At 40.5% G+C, this 16,386-nt stretch overlaps 1 protein-coding gene across 1 annotated transcript in view; it reads left to right on the top strand.

Annotated features, from left to right (window-relative positions):
* Positions 1-240: 240 nt before the first annotated feature.
* Positions 241-16,386, top strand: part of snx2 (sorting nexin 2) — a 43,660-nt gene continuing 27,514 nt past the window's right edge. The window contains exons 1-6 of the mRNA XM_080188956.1: positions 241-399; positions 9,423-9,537; positions 10,721-10,875; positions 13,250-13,316; positions 13,921-13,964; positions 15,087-15,228. Coding sequence (XP_080045082.1) covers positions 268-399; positions 9,423-9,537; positions 10,721-10,875; positions 13,250-13,316; positions 13,921-13,964; positions 15,087-15,228 — 655 coding nt within the window. The 5' untranslated portion in view covers positions 241-267. The remainder of the gene's footprint in view (positions 400-9,422; positions 9,538-10,720; positions 10,876-13,249; positions 13,317-13,920; positions 13,965-15,086; positions 15,229-16,386) is intronic.

Genomic DNA, 16,386 nt, shown 5'->3' with positions numbered 1-16,386 from the left:
CTTTCTAAGCATGTATTTAAAAGGCGTGCTCATATTTTCCTTCAACTTCAGTGCAGGTGCCATGCCTCTTGGCGATGAGAAGCTACTGCCGGTGCGGAAGTCAGCACAATGCAGAGACCCTGAACCACATTCCAAACACGCGCCTGCCTCCCTCGCGTCACGCGGGCTGCACGTGATCCGGCCGTTGACGTCACCGGGTGCCCGGTATATGTGCGCGCGGCCCTGGGCTGGGTCACATGATTCGGGAGCCTGATCAGGACGGAGAAGATGGCGGCAGAGAGAGAACCTCCCCCCTTTGGAGATGGAGATGGGGATGTGGAAGGAGAGGGAGACGATTCCGAGTTTAGGGAGGCGGAGGCGGGCGAAGACCTTTTCGTCAGCACCACTAGCACCCTGGAGGTGAGGGAGTGCTGGTGGGCCATCGCGGCAGTGTTGGGTGGCTGGAGGCGGTGGCGCCGGGCCGACACTTTTTGTTATTTTTCTTTTTCTCTCTCTTGGGATTTCGCCTGAGTTTTTTCGCTGAGTGTCTCTCGACGCTTGTCATTTAAAATGAATTACATTATTGACACGGTGTTGAGTGGAGATTAGAAGTTAACAGTGCTGTCTCCACTGAGTCTAATGTAAAAAGCTGTTGTTTCTTCTGTAACAAAACGACTGTTGAACGCAGTGAACTTGTTCTTGTGTTTTGCGCATGTCAGCTTCCTACCAACAGGGTAGAAATGGTTCTAAACTTCTTATTTGAGGTTTTACCACTTGTGATTTTTGGTGCCATTGGTTCCATAGTTTAGCTTTTTTAAAATGTGGAATGGTGGTTGGTATTCATGGATGTATTCAAACTTCCCATTTAATCAAATTGGGAAGTCCTTTTTTTTAGCTTTCGATACTGTCACTTTACAGAAATTTTCAAATATTGGACTTTAAATGCAGTACATTTACAAAAGTTGCCATGTGAAAGCCACTTGATGTTTGTTAAAAGTAATCTTGTGTTAACTTCTAAGTGGAGTCGGTTTGAAATGCTTTTTTTATGCTGAGTAACAGGATATATGTGAAAGGAACAAAAGTGTTTACAAGGGAAGTAGTCCATGTTTTAAACTCGAACTTCTGGGATGGTGGAAACAGAACGGAGCCAAGTGGTTAACAAGATCACATGGTGGCTTAAATTTTTGTTTAACCAGAAATCTCTTGCAGATTGCAAGAACTTAGAACAGGAATAGTCAATTCAGCCCCCTGAGCCTCTGTCATTTAATATGATCTCATCTCATCTCAATCTCTCTCCTGGCTGCTCACCATAACCCTTCAAACCCTAATTAATTAAAAATCTGTCCACCTCTTCCCTGCTTTATGCAAAAGCCCTGGCATGTTTAAAGTTTGTTTGTCACAAGTGAACATAAGCTTACACTGCAATGAAGTTACTATGAAAATCTCTACTTGCTACACTCTGCCTCTTTTGAGTACAGTGAGGAGAACTTAGTGTAGCCAATGCATCTAACTTGTCTAGAGTAGTGAATTCCACAGATTTGATCCAAAAAGTAGTGTCTCCTTATCTGCTACCCCTATCTTAGTTAGACCTTTGCTCTAGATTGTCCTACAAGAGGAAACATCATCCATGTCTACTTTATCAGTCCTTTTTATGTTGTGCACATCAGTTAAATCTCCTTTTGTTCTTAGCTACTATCGACAATATCTAAAACTGTTGACATGAGACTTAAGGTAACTGTAATTACCTTTAAGGCTAATGCTGGCTTTTTTTTTTCAAGGAAAGTTGCTTTCTGTTTGCTTAATCTAATCACTGTGTAGCTCTTGTCCACTTCCAGGTTAGATTTTCATTTTAATGTATTCATCTGAGTACAAAAAGGGCTCAGTCTTAAATAGAAAACCAGATCATAACTGGTTTTCATTGTGTATATTCCACCACTTAACTGGCAGTTATCTGTATCAGTTAAGTTCAAAATTGTCAGCCTGGTTGTGAGCTGCTTCCTTTTAATCTTAGGTAGAGACTGAATGAAATTGCATCAGTGAATGTTTTATGGAAGTACATTTTAAAAATGGTTCTTTGAGAGCTACCACTTCATTCAAAATAAGCCCAAAAGCTAAAATTTAGTGTCCTAATTAGTTCTAGTTGTTTAAATGGTTGTTTTGGTTTGTTTTCTCTCTTTCTGGACACTTTGTTCTGCTGACATTTTTACTTTAGTTTCCTGCAGATTGCCAATCTCGGCCTGGCAGGTTTGGGGCCCTTATTCAGGCCTGATGCCTGGCAGCAAAGATTATTTTGGGAAACTTGTGATAATACACACCCCAGTTGAATAATGTAATAGTATGATTGGCAAATTAGAGGTTTGCCTGAAACTGTCCACTGTAAGCAGTGAGGGATGTTTATGTAATTTGGTTCTATTTTAAAGGGTTTTTTAATTGTAAGGTTTTTAACTATCATACAATGACTTGGTGGTTGTCTGTCTTGATAGATTATTAGCATGTTTAAAGTTTGTCATTCTCGGGTTTACATTCTCGCTGCAATGAAGTTACTATGAAAATCCCCTAGTTGCTACACTCTGACACCTGTTCAAGTGTAGTGAGAGAATCTAGCATAGCCAATGCACCTAACCAGCCTGTCTTTCAGAATGCGGGAGAAAACCTGGGCACTTGGGTCCCTGGCACTGAAGCAGCTGTGCTAACCATTGTGTCACCTGGCTAGCATGTTCTTCCTTTGCAGCTGTTTGTGGCTTGAGGTTGCTTGACAAAAATAATTATTACCTTAATTTCCCCTCACTGTCTACTCAATGTTATTGAGCTGTACTGGAACTTTTAATTTGGAGCATAAAAATATTCTTGTTCACAGCCACCTTTTATGGTGATAATCTTGTCTAGCAGGAACTGCTGGTATATCCCTCATCTGATGGCTGTGAACATTCCTACCAGCAATCTGAATCTGAAGGTTAATCACATGGTAGTCACTAGCAGGAGCTATGCCCTCCAGTTAGTGCTGTGCTTGACCTGAAACTATCTGCTAATTTAAAAAAAATTGTTCCCAAGCACAGACATTCTGACCATCAAAGCAACATTCTGATGCTTTGTGTAATCTGAATAATGTATTCTGTTGAGCCATTAACTTCTGCATATTTAAATGACATTCTTCTGGCTAGTATATTGTTGTATACTACTTGAATAGCCAGAGTTGCACCTGATGCAACACAGAATTTTAAAACTGCAATTTACTTGTTGGATATTCCATTGTCCTTCTAATGAAGATACAATAACGAGCAAAACTGGGTTCTTAAATAGCACTTGACTATATCTGAAACTGATCTTGTACAGGTTGAAGTGTTGCCAGCTTCAAACAGCTGTAGACTATTGGTGTTATAAGTAGGCCAGCATTTCTCTATTGAATTCAATACTTTCAGTGCATACATCTTCTGTCACAGAATACACAATTATATCTCTGGTTTGCGTTCCCAATACCAGGCCACAAGAGCATGACAAGACCTGGATGGCATATTGGCAGTTGTTAGCTGCATCACATGGACCTGATTTGATTCCTGGCTTAGGTCACTCTGCAGACTCTGCATATTCTCCGTGTCTGTTTGTTTCCTCCCACAGTCCAAGGGCATGTTAGTTAGATGCATTGGCTGTGCTAAATTTTCCCTCTGTTTACCCGAACAGGCATTGGTGTGGTGACTAGGGAATTTTCAGTAACTTCGTTGTAATGTTGATGTAAGCCTACTTGTGACACTAATAATTATTTGTAATGCCTTTTAAAGTATAGTGGTAATACCTGTTTTTATGATGTGACTATGTAACTGGATAATGTAAAATTAAATTCCCTAACTGAGTTTTTGTGCATCAGTTCTATTGTACTTCCTTCAGGATCTGGGTAGGTTGAAGAACCAGTGCTTAGTAATAGAAACTGTAGTTCAAAGTATATACATCAGCAATCAAAGCAGTTTGAATTAAGTGCATTTATATGGGAAAACCTAATGGAAGTTGAATTTTTATACTATGCTGGACACTTGCTTGGCAGTATGGCAACAAACTAGATTGTTTCATCAACTGAGACTGGAAAGATGCAAGAGTTACTAAGACAAGAATAGCCTTTTGTTCTGTGAAGTCTACAATCTGGGAATGTTGGATAACCAGTCAGCCCACTTCACTAAGACTTGGGACTGGGTATCAGTATCATGCTAAGAAACGTAGAAATGCTACAGTGCAGAAAGACCATTTGGCCCATCAAGCCTGCACTGACCACAATCCCACCCATTCCCAATCCCCATATCCACCCTCTAATCTACATATCTCAGAACACTAAGGGGTAATTTTAGCATGGCCAATCAACCTAACCCACACCTTTGGACTGTGGGAGGAAACTGGAGGACCCAGAAGAAACCCACACAGACACCAAGAGAATATGCAAACTCCACAGACAGTGACCCAAGCCAGGAATTGAACCCACATCCCTGGAGTTGAAAGCAGCAGTGCTAACCACTACTACCATGCTGCCCAAGTGAAATGGCTCAACCCATTTCACCTGAGCTGCCTTTTGGAAGTTTCTGAAGAGCAGTGGCTGGGTGAAATACCAGACATGGGTGCTTGGCAGAGTCTGCACAACATAATCACATTTGAGCTTATGTAGCCAGAAGCCTGGTGATTACCAAAGCAAATCCTCTATCGAGCTGGAGTCTGATAGATGCTATACTATCATTTTAAGCAAAGGAGGTGCTACAAAGAAGGCTGCACTTGAGATTTGATCAACTTCAAGTCTTGGGAGAAGCTCTCCCAGGCTTGCTGTACCTGGTGCAACCAATAAACTTTGGCTTTCAAAAGTAAGAATACAGAGCACAAGTAAGCATGTTCTGCTCTTTGATCCTGCTTTCTCATTCAATCAGATCATGGCTAATCTCACCCTGATCTCAAATCCACCTCCTCACCTGTTCCCCACTTCCTTTTTTCTCATTAGAAATATGTCTGTTTCCCTTTTGAAACCATTCCATGACTCAGACTTCACTACGCTATGGGGCAGAAAGTTTCACACATTCACTGCTATCTGCAGGAAGCAGTTCCTCATCTTGACTTTTTAAATTTATCACCTTGCAACACTTCATCAATCCCTTTTTAAAAATGTTTATACCTGAATCATATCCCCTTCCTCATCCTGCTAAACCTCAGAGCACAGACCCAGACTGTTCACTTTCTCTCCTTGTACTTTGTCCCTGGAATTGATCTGGTGAACCTCTGAACTACCTCATGTCACCACATCCTTCCTCAAATAAGGAGCTAAAATTGGACATATTACTCTAGATGTGGTCTCGCCAGCACCTATACAATTGCAATAACATTGCCAACATCCCATCTGTCTTTTATTACATGCTGCACCTATACATATTCTGAATTTGTGAACATAAAAACTCATCCCTCTGCCCAGATGCATTTTGAATCTGCTTTCCATTTAGGTAATTTGCCTTCCTACTGATACTGCCAAATGGATAACCTCACTTGCCACATTAGACTCCATCTGCCAAATTTTAGCTCTTCTGTGTGCTCTTGTCTGCTTTCTCACCTATTTAGATATCTGCCAATTTTGTTAAATGCCTGTCCCTACTTCTATATCATAGAACATAGAAAAACTACAGTACAATCAAGCCCTTCAGCCCAAAAGTTGTGCCAAACATGTCTCTACCTACTAGGCTTACCTAAACCCTCATCATATTAAGTTCCATGTACTCATCCAAAAGTCTCTTAAAAGATCCTATTGAATCCACCTCCTCCACCACTGCCAGCAGCTGATTCCATGCACGCAACACCCTCAGTGGAAAAACTTACCCCTGACATCTCCTCTGTACCTACTCCCCAGCACCCTAAACCTCTGTCCTCTTCTGGCATCCATTTCAGCCTGGGGGGGGGTGGAACCCTCAGAATCCACCTGATCAATACCTCTCAACAGCTTATACACCTCTCGGGTCACCTCATCCCTTTTCTTTCCAAGGAGAAAAGACCGAGTGCTCTCAACCTAGCCTCAAAAGGCATGCCACCTAATCCAGGCAACATCCTTGTAAATCTCTGCACCCTTTCAATGGCTTCCACATCCTCCTAATGAGCCAACCAGAACTGAGCACAGTACTCCAGGAGGGGTCTGACCAGGATCTTTTACAGCTGCAGCATTATCTTCCAACTCCTAAACTCAATTCCTGAACTGATGCAGGCCAGTACACCATACACCTTAACCATATCCTCTACCTGCAAAGCTGATTTGAGCATCCTATGAACCTGGATCCCAAGATCCTTTTGATCTTCCACACTGCTAAGAGTCTTGCTCTTTAATATATTCCATCATCCCATTTGACCTGCCAAAATGAACCACCACACACTTACCTGGATTGAAGTCTGTCTGCCACTTCTCTGCCCAGTCTTGCATTCTATCTGTCTTGTTGCAACTTCTGACATTCCTCCAAACGATCCACAACACCTCTGACCTTCATGTCATCAGCAAACTTACTAACCCATCCCTCCACTTCTCATCCAGGTCATTTATAAAAATCACAAACAGGAAGGGTCCCAGAACAGATCCCTAGGGCACTCCACTGGTGACCAACCTCCATGTAGAAAAAGACTCATCTACAGCCATTGTCTTCTATGAGTAAGGCAGTTCTGGATCCACAGAGCAATATTCCCTTAGATCCATGCCTCTTCACTTTCTCAATAAGCCCTGCATGGGTGACCTTATCGAATGCCTTGAAGTCCATACAAACTACATCTACTGCTCTTTATTTATCAATGCGTTTAGTCACATCTTCAAAAAAAACTAATAGGCTTGAAAGGCATGATCTGCCTTTGACAAAGCTGTGCTGACTATTTTTGATCATACTTCTCCAATGTTTATAAATCCTGTCTCAGGGTCTTCATCAACTTAGCAACCACTGAGGTTAGACTCACTGGTTGATAATTTTCTGAGCTATCTCTATTCCCTTGAATAGAGGAACCACATCCACAATCTTCAGAACCCTTCTTATCATCTCTGACGCAAAGATCATCATCAGCGGCTCTGCAATCTCTTCCCTCACCTCCCACAGTAACCTGGGGTACATCCCATCCAGTCCTGGTGACTTAACTAACTTGATGCTTTTCAAAAACTCCCAACACATCACCTTAATGTCAACATACTCAAGCTTTTCAGTCTGCTGTAAGCCTGCACGACAACCATCAAGGTCCTTTTCTGCTGTGAATACTGAAGTAAAGTATTCATTGAGCACCTGCTATTTCTACTGGTTTTTATACAAACTTTCCCACCCTCACATTTGATAGGTCCTATTCCTTCCCATCTCATCCTTTTTACTCTTCACATCCTTGTAGAATATCTTGGTTTTCCTTAACCTTATCTGCCAAGACCTTCTCATAACCCCTTCTGGCTCTCCTAATTTCCTTGAGTTCCTTCCTTCCTGTCATATAAATGATAGGTATCTCTAGAGTATATAAATTGTAAACAGTTGAAGTCCAAGGGCTGACCCCTATGGCACATCACTTACATTTTGCCAGCCAGAGACAGATCCTCTGCTTTGTCTGTCAGCCAGTCCTTAACACAATTTAGTACACTATCCCCATACCCTGAGATGTTGCCTTCTGGTTTAAAAACTAGGAAGGAAAATGAGCAACTCAACCAAAAAGCAATCTTCTGTGATTGTACTGTTCTCTTTGCAGCAAAACTTCTAGACATGGATCAGTCTTGGTAGTACCCCCCAGCATCCTAACAATCAGATGATGAACCTAGTTGTCATCACCTTGAAGCGACAAACCACATTATGGTTTACATAGCCTGACACTGCTGCAATTTTGTTCTAGGTTTTCCCTGTTTACATTTCCTTAAAATGAATAATAACTGCCAAGTGTTTGCTAAAATTGTGGCTTGCAATTGCATTTCTTGGTTGCTAGATCCTTTTTGACTCTTTATTGGTGGGCTTATCTAGAACTTTGCAGAATATTATGCATCCAATGGCAAGACAAAGTACCAGACATAAACTTGCTCTAGAGAGAACTTCAACCATCAGTCCACACACTGCTAATGAGAGCACAGACCCAGTGGGCAGGTCATGTCATCCATATGCCAGATGAATGCCCACCCAAGCAGCTCCTTTTTTGGAGAACTCTGCTGGAAGACACTCATGGAGGGCAGAAGAAACATGTCAAAGACACAAGGCCTCCCTGAAGTTGCTTGACATGACCACCTGGGAAACACTGGCACAAAACCACACTAACTGGCACTGCCTCATCCACAAAGGCTGTCAAGCTCACAAAGCAAGGTGTATTGCTGAAGCACAACTTAAGTGCTAGCTGTGCAAGTCCAGAGCCACCAGCCCAACTAGTGTCTACACAAGTCTGTTCAGTATGTGCCAGGACATTCTGTGTCCAAATCAGCCTGATCAGTCATCTTCAGACACACTGGATTCAGCCTCAAAATGACTAATGGTATCAAGGTCCTCATTAGACAACAATATCTAAACTTTAAAAAATCTAATTTTATATAGAATTAGCTATGCATGGTGGCAGGTATGTACTTTCCTTATCTTAAAGATGAGATGGCATTATAAATTGTGGGGGGGGGGGGGGGGAGTGCAGAGGAAATATACTTGGAATTGTATTGGAGCACATGTGAACAACTTAATTTTTCTGTGCCAGAGGCATTGAAGAACTTTGGTCAGATCACTAGTTTGCAGAATTCAGTGAGACCGTGAACTCTTCCCTTGATCAAATGTTGGCATAACATTAAAAGAAACTGTTACAAGCACTTTTGGCCTGAGTTTCTACCTATGCCAGTAATTTTCAAAGTGCTTCAATGTATCTGTTTCTCTTCTAATAGTATAGAAAGAATGGATGAAAAGGAAAATTATTCCTAAGTGAAAGGACAGGCAAGCCAAACTGACCTTTTTAATTCTTTTTGCAATATGTAGATGTATCACATTGTGTACAATTGTGCATTTTAAAAGCCTACTCTACATAGTTTTCTATCTTGGCTTGTTAGTACTTTTTATGGACTGAGCAGGTTTTTTCTAGGCTTTTCAATATGTTTAGTGGAATAGAGCTGCTGTTAAACTGGATATTTTATGAAACTTCAAACTCAACCCAAGTATTTGTTTTAATGTTTTTGTGGAATGTCACAATCACTTAAGCATAAAATCTTTTCCTAGCCTTAAACTGTTTTTGCTTTCAATCTGTATGTAGATAATTGCATTTGTATTGTTTCACAAGCTGCTTTCTGTGCATAAGTGTTTCCTTACCCATTGTTTGTTCTCTCCAGTAAGAAATGACCATTAGCCTGGCTTCCGTTGCATTTAATCTGATAAAGCCTCTTTGACATGAAGTCTGCATAACGTTCACATTTTTTTTCTTCCCAGGTTTTCATTGTGATTTAATTTGGCTAAGCTTGATGTGTTTTCTTTCAGTCCAGTCCATCTTCACCTGAACCTGCCAGTCTTCCAACTGAAGATATAAGTGTAAAGTCTAATGGTCCCAAATCTGACACTTTGCTGGATGATGACCGTGAAGATCTTTTTGCTGGTAAGGCACATCTGCAGTTCTATTTTGTACTTTATGGACCTTGGCTGCAATTGTATTAACACATTATCTCTGCCTCTCCATCTCCAGTATCGTTTTAGTTTCTCCTTGTCGGGGTTAATAGGCCTTGAGGGCAGAATAAAACGTTTGCTGATGAGTACTTCATATGGGAGCAGGCTGTAAGATAAGATCATAACTTCTGCCCTATATATCACTTTCACACTGAAGTTGTAACAATTGATTGACATGTTAGTACAGCAAAAAGTATTGTTTCTTGCATCTTGTACAGACAAAGCATACTCTTAGAGAAAAACAAGAGTTACAATTTGCACATTGTGATGCATCTGAATGTAGGACTGCAGTATCGCTGCCCAATGATCAGTAATGCAGTAATATTTTTATATTCACAATCTGTAATGCAGAAGGAGGCTATTCAGCCCATCAAATTTACACCAACAACAATCCCACCTGGGCTGTATACCCTGAGCAGGTCTGACAGCATCTGTAAGGAGACAAAGCAGAGTTAATGGTTTCAAGTTCAGATTCTTCAGAACCTGAAAAGACGGATAACGTTATTGAAATAACTTAAGAGCAAAGGACGGATGGCTTTTGTATGAGGGGGAGGAGGGTGTTTTGCATTGAGTGCACATAAGCTATCTCTTTACAAAAAATTTAAGATGGAGAAGATTCCAGAAGGCTGCAGTGTGCTGAGATGCTTCTCTTCCAACTTGTGCCAGGCTTCACAGCTGCATTGCATAGGCCAAGGACAGATCTGAGCATAAGAGCAAGTGTCTTGATACTCCTGTTATGAATTTGGCAACTTTAGATTTTGACCTTTGTTCTAAAACATTTGCATGTATTGCTTCCAGGCAAAGCATCCCCCGCCCCCTCTCACCAGGCTTTTTGTTCTGTTACTTCTTGTTGCAGCGAACACATTCTCCCTCTTCAGTCCTGATGAGTTTATAGATTTGAAACATTACTGTTTTTGTGTCCTTTGTTAAAGCAAAATCTTTGTTCTAACATTTCTATATTTGAAGTTTGATTTACAATCTGAATTTTCTTGATATAGCATAATACAATAATGACCACTTGCCTTTTTCTGTGCTCTTGGCATGTTAGGTTAGGTTTATTATCTGCTCCATAAGAATGCAAATGTCATTCTTATTTCCCCACACCCTGTTTTCAGAAGCTACAGAAGAGGTCTCTCTTGACAGTCCTGAAAGAGAACATATACTTTCTCCAGAACCTACTCCAGCTATTACACCAGTATCTCCAACACTCGTTGCACCACGATCAGAACTAAAAATATCGCATCCCATGTTTGATCGATCCAAAGAGGAGGTATGAATATCAAATTTCTTGTCAAATTACCTATTGTAATTTGCCATGTATTTAACATATTTTTGCTCATCTAAGTATCAGTTAATGTGGGATTTTATCCCATTTTCAATATGTACTGCACTTAGTGAAGAACTTAAGATAGTTTGTATTCATTTACAGTTTAATTATGTAGGGAGATATCAGTGAAGATTTCACATTGATCAATAAAAAATTGGCCAGAACATAGTACGCCACCAGCATATTTTGGCCACTAGAGGTGTGATTTCAGCTGAATTGGACATTATCGTGAGCCTTCCAAAACCAGTGGTTTGGCCTTGGCTGCAGTATTGAATAATTGAGTGCTACCTAAGCAAATTGCTCCAGGGATGAGGAACTGTTTATATGGGTAGATCGGTGAAACTGGGCCTATTCCCTGAGATTTGATAGCTGCTCAATACTGAGGGGTCTGAACAGTTGATTGAAACTCAACCCCCATTCTCAGATCAACTAGAAGCAACAATGGAAGTTATTACGCAATGAGTGGCCCAAAATAGGGATATGGAATAAACCATGTTGGAGGCTGGCTTTCAAAAGGGGATTGAGGAAGTCACAGGGCTTTGGGAATGGGAGAGTGGAACTTGTTAAATTGCTCTTACAGAAGAATGTTGGCCAATTAGAGCAAAGGTAGTTAACACAACTAGCATTTGTGTAGTATTCAAATAACTAAAATGGATTTATAGTTGTAGATTTCAGAAGTACTCTACCATGTCATATTACAATACAGGGCATTCCTGTAGAGACTATTTTTGAGATCTAAATTACCCAATGGCTGACCTCTGAAAATTTGCTAGATTCTAGAGTGGTAACTATCAAACTAAGAATGGAGGGAGGCAGAAAACCATTAGTCAGTTTCATGTCTGTTGTGGGGAAAGTGTTAGAATTGGTCATTAGAAGCTATAGCTGAGCACAGAACTTGGTGCAAGAGACAGCATGGTTTTGTGAAGGGAAATAAGAACATAAGAAATGGGAGCAGGAGTAGGCCATCTAGCCCTTCGAGCCTGCCCTGCCATTCAGTAAGATCATGGCTGATCTGTCATGGCTCAGTTCCACATTCCTGCCCTCTCCCCATAACCCTTAATCCCCTCACTTATCAAAAACCCATCAACCCATGTCTTAAAAATATTTAGCGAGGCAGCCTCCACCACTTCAACAGGCAGAGAATTCCAGAGATTCACCACCCTTTGAGTGAAGAAGTTCCTCCTCAACTCTGTTCTAAACCGCAGGAATGACATGCTTTGGATAAAGAGGAACCTGTAGATACACTGTACTCAGATTTCCAGAAAGCTTCTGGTAAGGGACCACAAAGATTCTTATGCAAAAGTAAGAACTTCTGATGGAGGGGCCAACATTAGCATGGATAGATTGAGCTGGCAATGAATAAATGGGTCTTTTGGCAGAATGTGAGTGTATAGATACTTCAGTATCTGTGTGGGAAAAGATGCACTTTGGCAGCAAGTACTATCCCGTCTCTTGTGCTTTTTAAGAGCACCATTTGTGAACTGTTGGGCCTTTACAAATGCTAAATTGAAGTTGGCTGCATGGTTACAGATGTTTCTAGTTGGGCTCCATTTGGAATATGTTGTGACAATCAGCTATGCTTCCCTAGAAGCTTGACTTAAGATAAGTGGGGGGTGGGGAGAGTGGATTTTCAAATTCTACTGTTCACTAACCTGTACCAGAACCTTGTTGTTGTGTGCAGTATCTGAAATATAATCCACTAATTGGATCTCTGCTCTAGAATAAAGTATAATCTGATGCTGACAAATGTAGTAATTGCCATACTAATAATACAGTTTGATTGCTGGTGCTGGGAAGTTGGCAATGGCTATACTCTTGCTATAAGCAGCATTTTGTTGCAACTCCATTTCATTGCAGCATTGTTTTGGCTAACTTTTTCTTGTACTCACTTGGCATTTTCTTACTGTCACTTAGTGGTTTTGAAACTTGGCTTGAACAGAATCATTTTAGCCAGAGGAATGTAGAAGTAAATCACAAATCAAATGGTAGTCTGAATCATTATTTAATTCTTCCCCTACCTGGCGTTTTAAATGCTTGAGTTGGATAAAGCTGAGTAAATACTGTATACTGAGTTTCAGTTAGAACTGATGTCCTTTCACTTCCCCACCAACAATTTGTTTAATTTCCTTTTAATTATTTGTCTTGATTTTTAAGCTAATTTTTCTACTTGATGATGCAGTTTCACCTCTCCAGTTAGTGTTTACCAGACAGATATATTTTAATGAATACAAATTCCTGCCTGTATGCACACAGCACAGTGAGCAATTCTCGAAGTATTTGGACCATGATGCCCATTTTTTTGTTAATCTTATTTTAGCTTGAGGAAGAAGCAAATGGAGATGTGTTTGACATTCATGTGTCTGTTTCTGACCCTGAGAAAGTTGGTAAGTAGAAGCTTTAAAGTGGCTCACTTTGAGAATGTGCACACTATAGCTGGTGTGGGTAACTGAGTTCCCTCACTTCCATTACATTTTTATACTTGACAACTTAATTTGAGTACTTTGCTCCAATTTTTTTTGTTTAAACTATCTTTTCAGATATGAACTTTCCTCTCCTCCCTATTCTCAATCTTTTTAAATTGCATTCCTGCCTGTGTCTCCTGAACATTGTATTTTCCTTTGTGGCACAGTGGTTAGTGCTGTTGCCTCAGCATCAGACCTGGGTTCAATTCCTGGCTTGGGTTACTCTCAATGCAGAGTCTGCATGTTCTCCCTGTCTGGGTTTCCTCATGCAGGTTAGGTGGATTGGACATGCAAAATTGCCCCTTATTGTGGGGGTGGCACTTGCAGAATAAATACATGGGATTACCGGATAGAATCTGGGTGGAATTGTTGGTGCAGGCTCAGTGGGCCAAATGGCCTCCTGCACTGTAGGATTCTATGATGTCTGTCACTTTGGAATTTGCACCAAATAAGTAGTCATCCAAATATATCATTTGTTTTGCAATGCTACTTTATCATTATAATAATGTCTTCTCTTGCCACTTAGGTGATGGTATGAATGCCTACATGGCTTACCGAGTATCAACTAAGGTAATGAGTTAATGACATGAAGTTTCCATGAGATACAATTGGAAAACATGTTCAGAATGCTACAAATGCTGCTGAAAAATAGTTGCATTAAAGTTTGTAAACTGATTAGCACCAGCATAAAATTTGAAATAAGACTAGAATGGGTGGGATTGTCAGAAAATGACCATATTCCACTTTGATTTCTGCAGGCAGGACTTGAGGCTTCAATTAGCTAATGATTTCAACAGCAGGGCACTCGTGGCTTCAATTGACAAGTTGCAGGTCTTGTGTAATCATTCTGATAAATTGAATTAAGCAATTAAAAACAGGAATAACAAATGTGGGTCAGTGTATTTAATTGATTGCAGGCCAAACAATTAATGCTGGCTCTATTTCACCATAGGTGGTTTTATACAAGATATGGATAATTAGGAATGCCCCTAAATTGGTCCAATCCATAATCTGGGGTGTGGCCACTTTTTGGGGGTTGGGAGAGAAAATGGATTTTGAAACCAGTGTAAAAACAGTGGATACCAGAGTATAGTTGACTGCAGCCTGCACTTAATTCTGCACTTACAAATTCTGCAATTTTCAGCACTTTTGCATTTAATTCTGACTAGTTGATGTCTGTATACAATTCATCCCAAATCTCTAACTGAACCACGAATTATTTAACCCTTAATCGAGTTCAATGCTTTGATACTATTTCCCACCCCACCTTTGGTCTTTCACTGTAATGGAACTGTTTTCCCCTTACATTTAAGCTGGTACTCAAGCAATCTATAAAATGTGGATTTGTTGCATGAGGATGACTGGCATAGAGGCAAACCAACTTTAAATGTAAATTCTGGTATGTTTTATTTAGCTAATTTATTAATAAAGTAGATGTGAACTTGTTGCATGAGACAAGATCAAGAATTTAATCTGTATTAGTACTGCTAATTTCAAAGGGCAGCTGAATATTTTTCAATTGGATGAATTTTATATGAACATGTAAATGACAGCTTTGAATTTGGTGAATTTTATGTCAGTTGAATGACAACTGCTATCATGGACATATCCCCAAGTAGGACAATTTTTCATTTGATGCTTGATCCATGCAAGATGTGATAATCCTGAATGTGTTTTTCTTCTATTATACAGACTACTTTGTCTATGTTTAACAGCAAAGAATTTACAGTCAAAAGGAGATTTAGTGACTTTCTGGGTCTGCACAGCAAGTTAGCTGCAAAGTATATGCATGTGGGCTATATAGTTCCTCCTGCACCAGAAAAAAGCCTTGTAGGTAAGATTCATTCACTGCAGTAAAGTGTAATAGCTGTTTCAGTGTTACCTTCTGGCAACTTTTAATTTATCTTGTCTTTTCAGTATTAACATTCCACAGCCTCATCTAACTTGAGCTGCAGTATAGGTTTGAGGTTGGTACTGTTTCTCCATTATAGGAGCTTATGCAATCTGCCATATCTTCAAAATTGGTGTTCTGCCGATTTAAACCTTTTTGACAAAGTCACTCTCCTCCCCATCTGCAGAGGTGATGACTTGGCATCCTCCCAGGTTGGCTTGTTCTCGTTTTCATTTCATTTCCTCCACTGCACTCCACTTATAAACCTGGTGAGCACCTGAGGAGAGAACTTGATCTAAATAGAAAAAGCTAGCTCCCAGTGAACAGATTCAAATAGGAAATGAGAAGAATCCTGCAGTTGAATTTTCTTCATCTGAACCACACGCAGGTTCCAAGCTCCTTGCTGAAGTTTCCACCAGTACAATATTACATGAGATGTTGGCAAATACAGACTCTGCCAAGGATGGCAGGAAGCTGAAAAGGGCCTGCAGCACTCCAGCTAGCAGCCCCACTCCATTCCTGCACTGCAGAAAAGACCAAACTGACCAAATCATTCCACAGTGCAGTTACATTCAGAAGTAGAAGTCCATGGGAAAATTGTCTGAATTGGCTTCCTATGTCCATTTCAGCCTGGTCTAGAAACCTGCCTGGAGGCAGGACAGTTTTTGGGAGCTGTCCCACACAACTATCTGAATTTTTGCCAACTTGTCTCTGTCTATAGCAGAACATTTGCAAAATTTTATCCCAACACATGCAGGTTGAAAGAGCTAAAGAGCAGTTAGCTTGCTTTTTAAAATCTACCTAGGGTGGCAGTCATTAGTACTGCTGCCTCACAGCACCTGGGTTCAAGCCCCAATTTGGGTCACTGTGTGGAGTCTGCATGTTCTCCATGTCTGCATGGAGTTTCCTCCCAGGTACCCCTGTTTCCTCCATCCAAAAGACATGCCAGTTAGGTGCATTGGCCATACTAAATTTTCCCTCCATGTACCCAAACAGATGCTAAAGTGTAGCAACTAAGTGGTTTTCAAGTAACTACTTTGCAGTGTTAATGTAAGCATACTTGTGACAAATCAATTTTAAATTTTCTTGAACCTTATCTTG

The sequence above is a fragment of the Carcharhinus amblyrhynchos genome, chromosome 5 (assembly GCF_965287045.1).
Source record: "Carcharhinus amblyrhynchos chromosome 5, sCarAmb.v2.hapA, whole genome shotgun sequence".
NCBI lineage: Eukaryota > Metazoa > Chordata > Chondrichthyes > Carcharhiniformes > Carcharhinidae > Carcharhinus > Carcharhinus amblyrhynchos.
The sequence above is the reverse complement of the archived record's forward strand: the minus strand, read 5'-3'. Positions and strand labels throughout refer to the sequence as shown.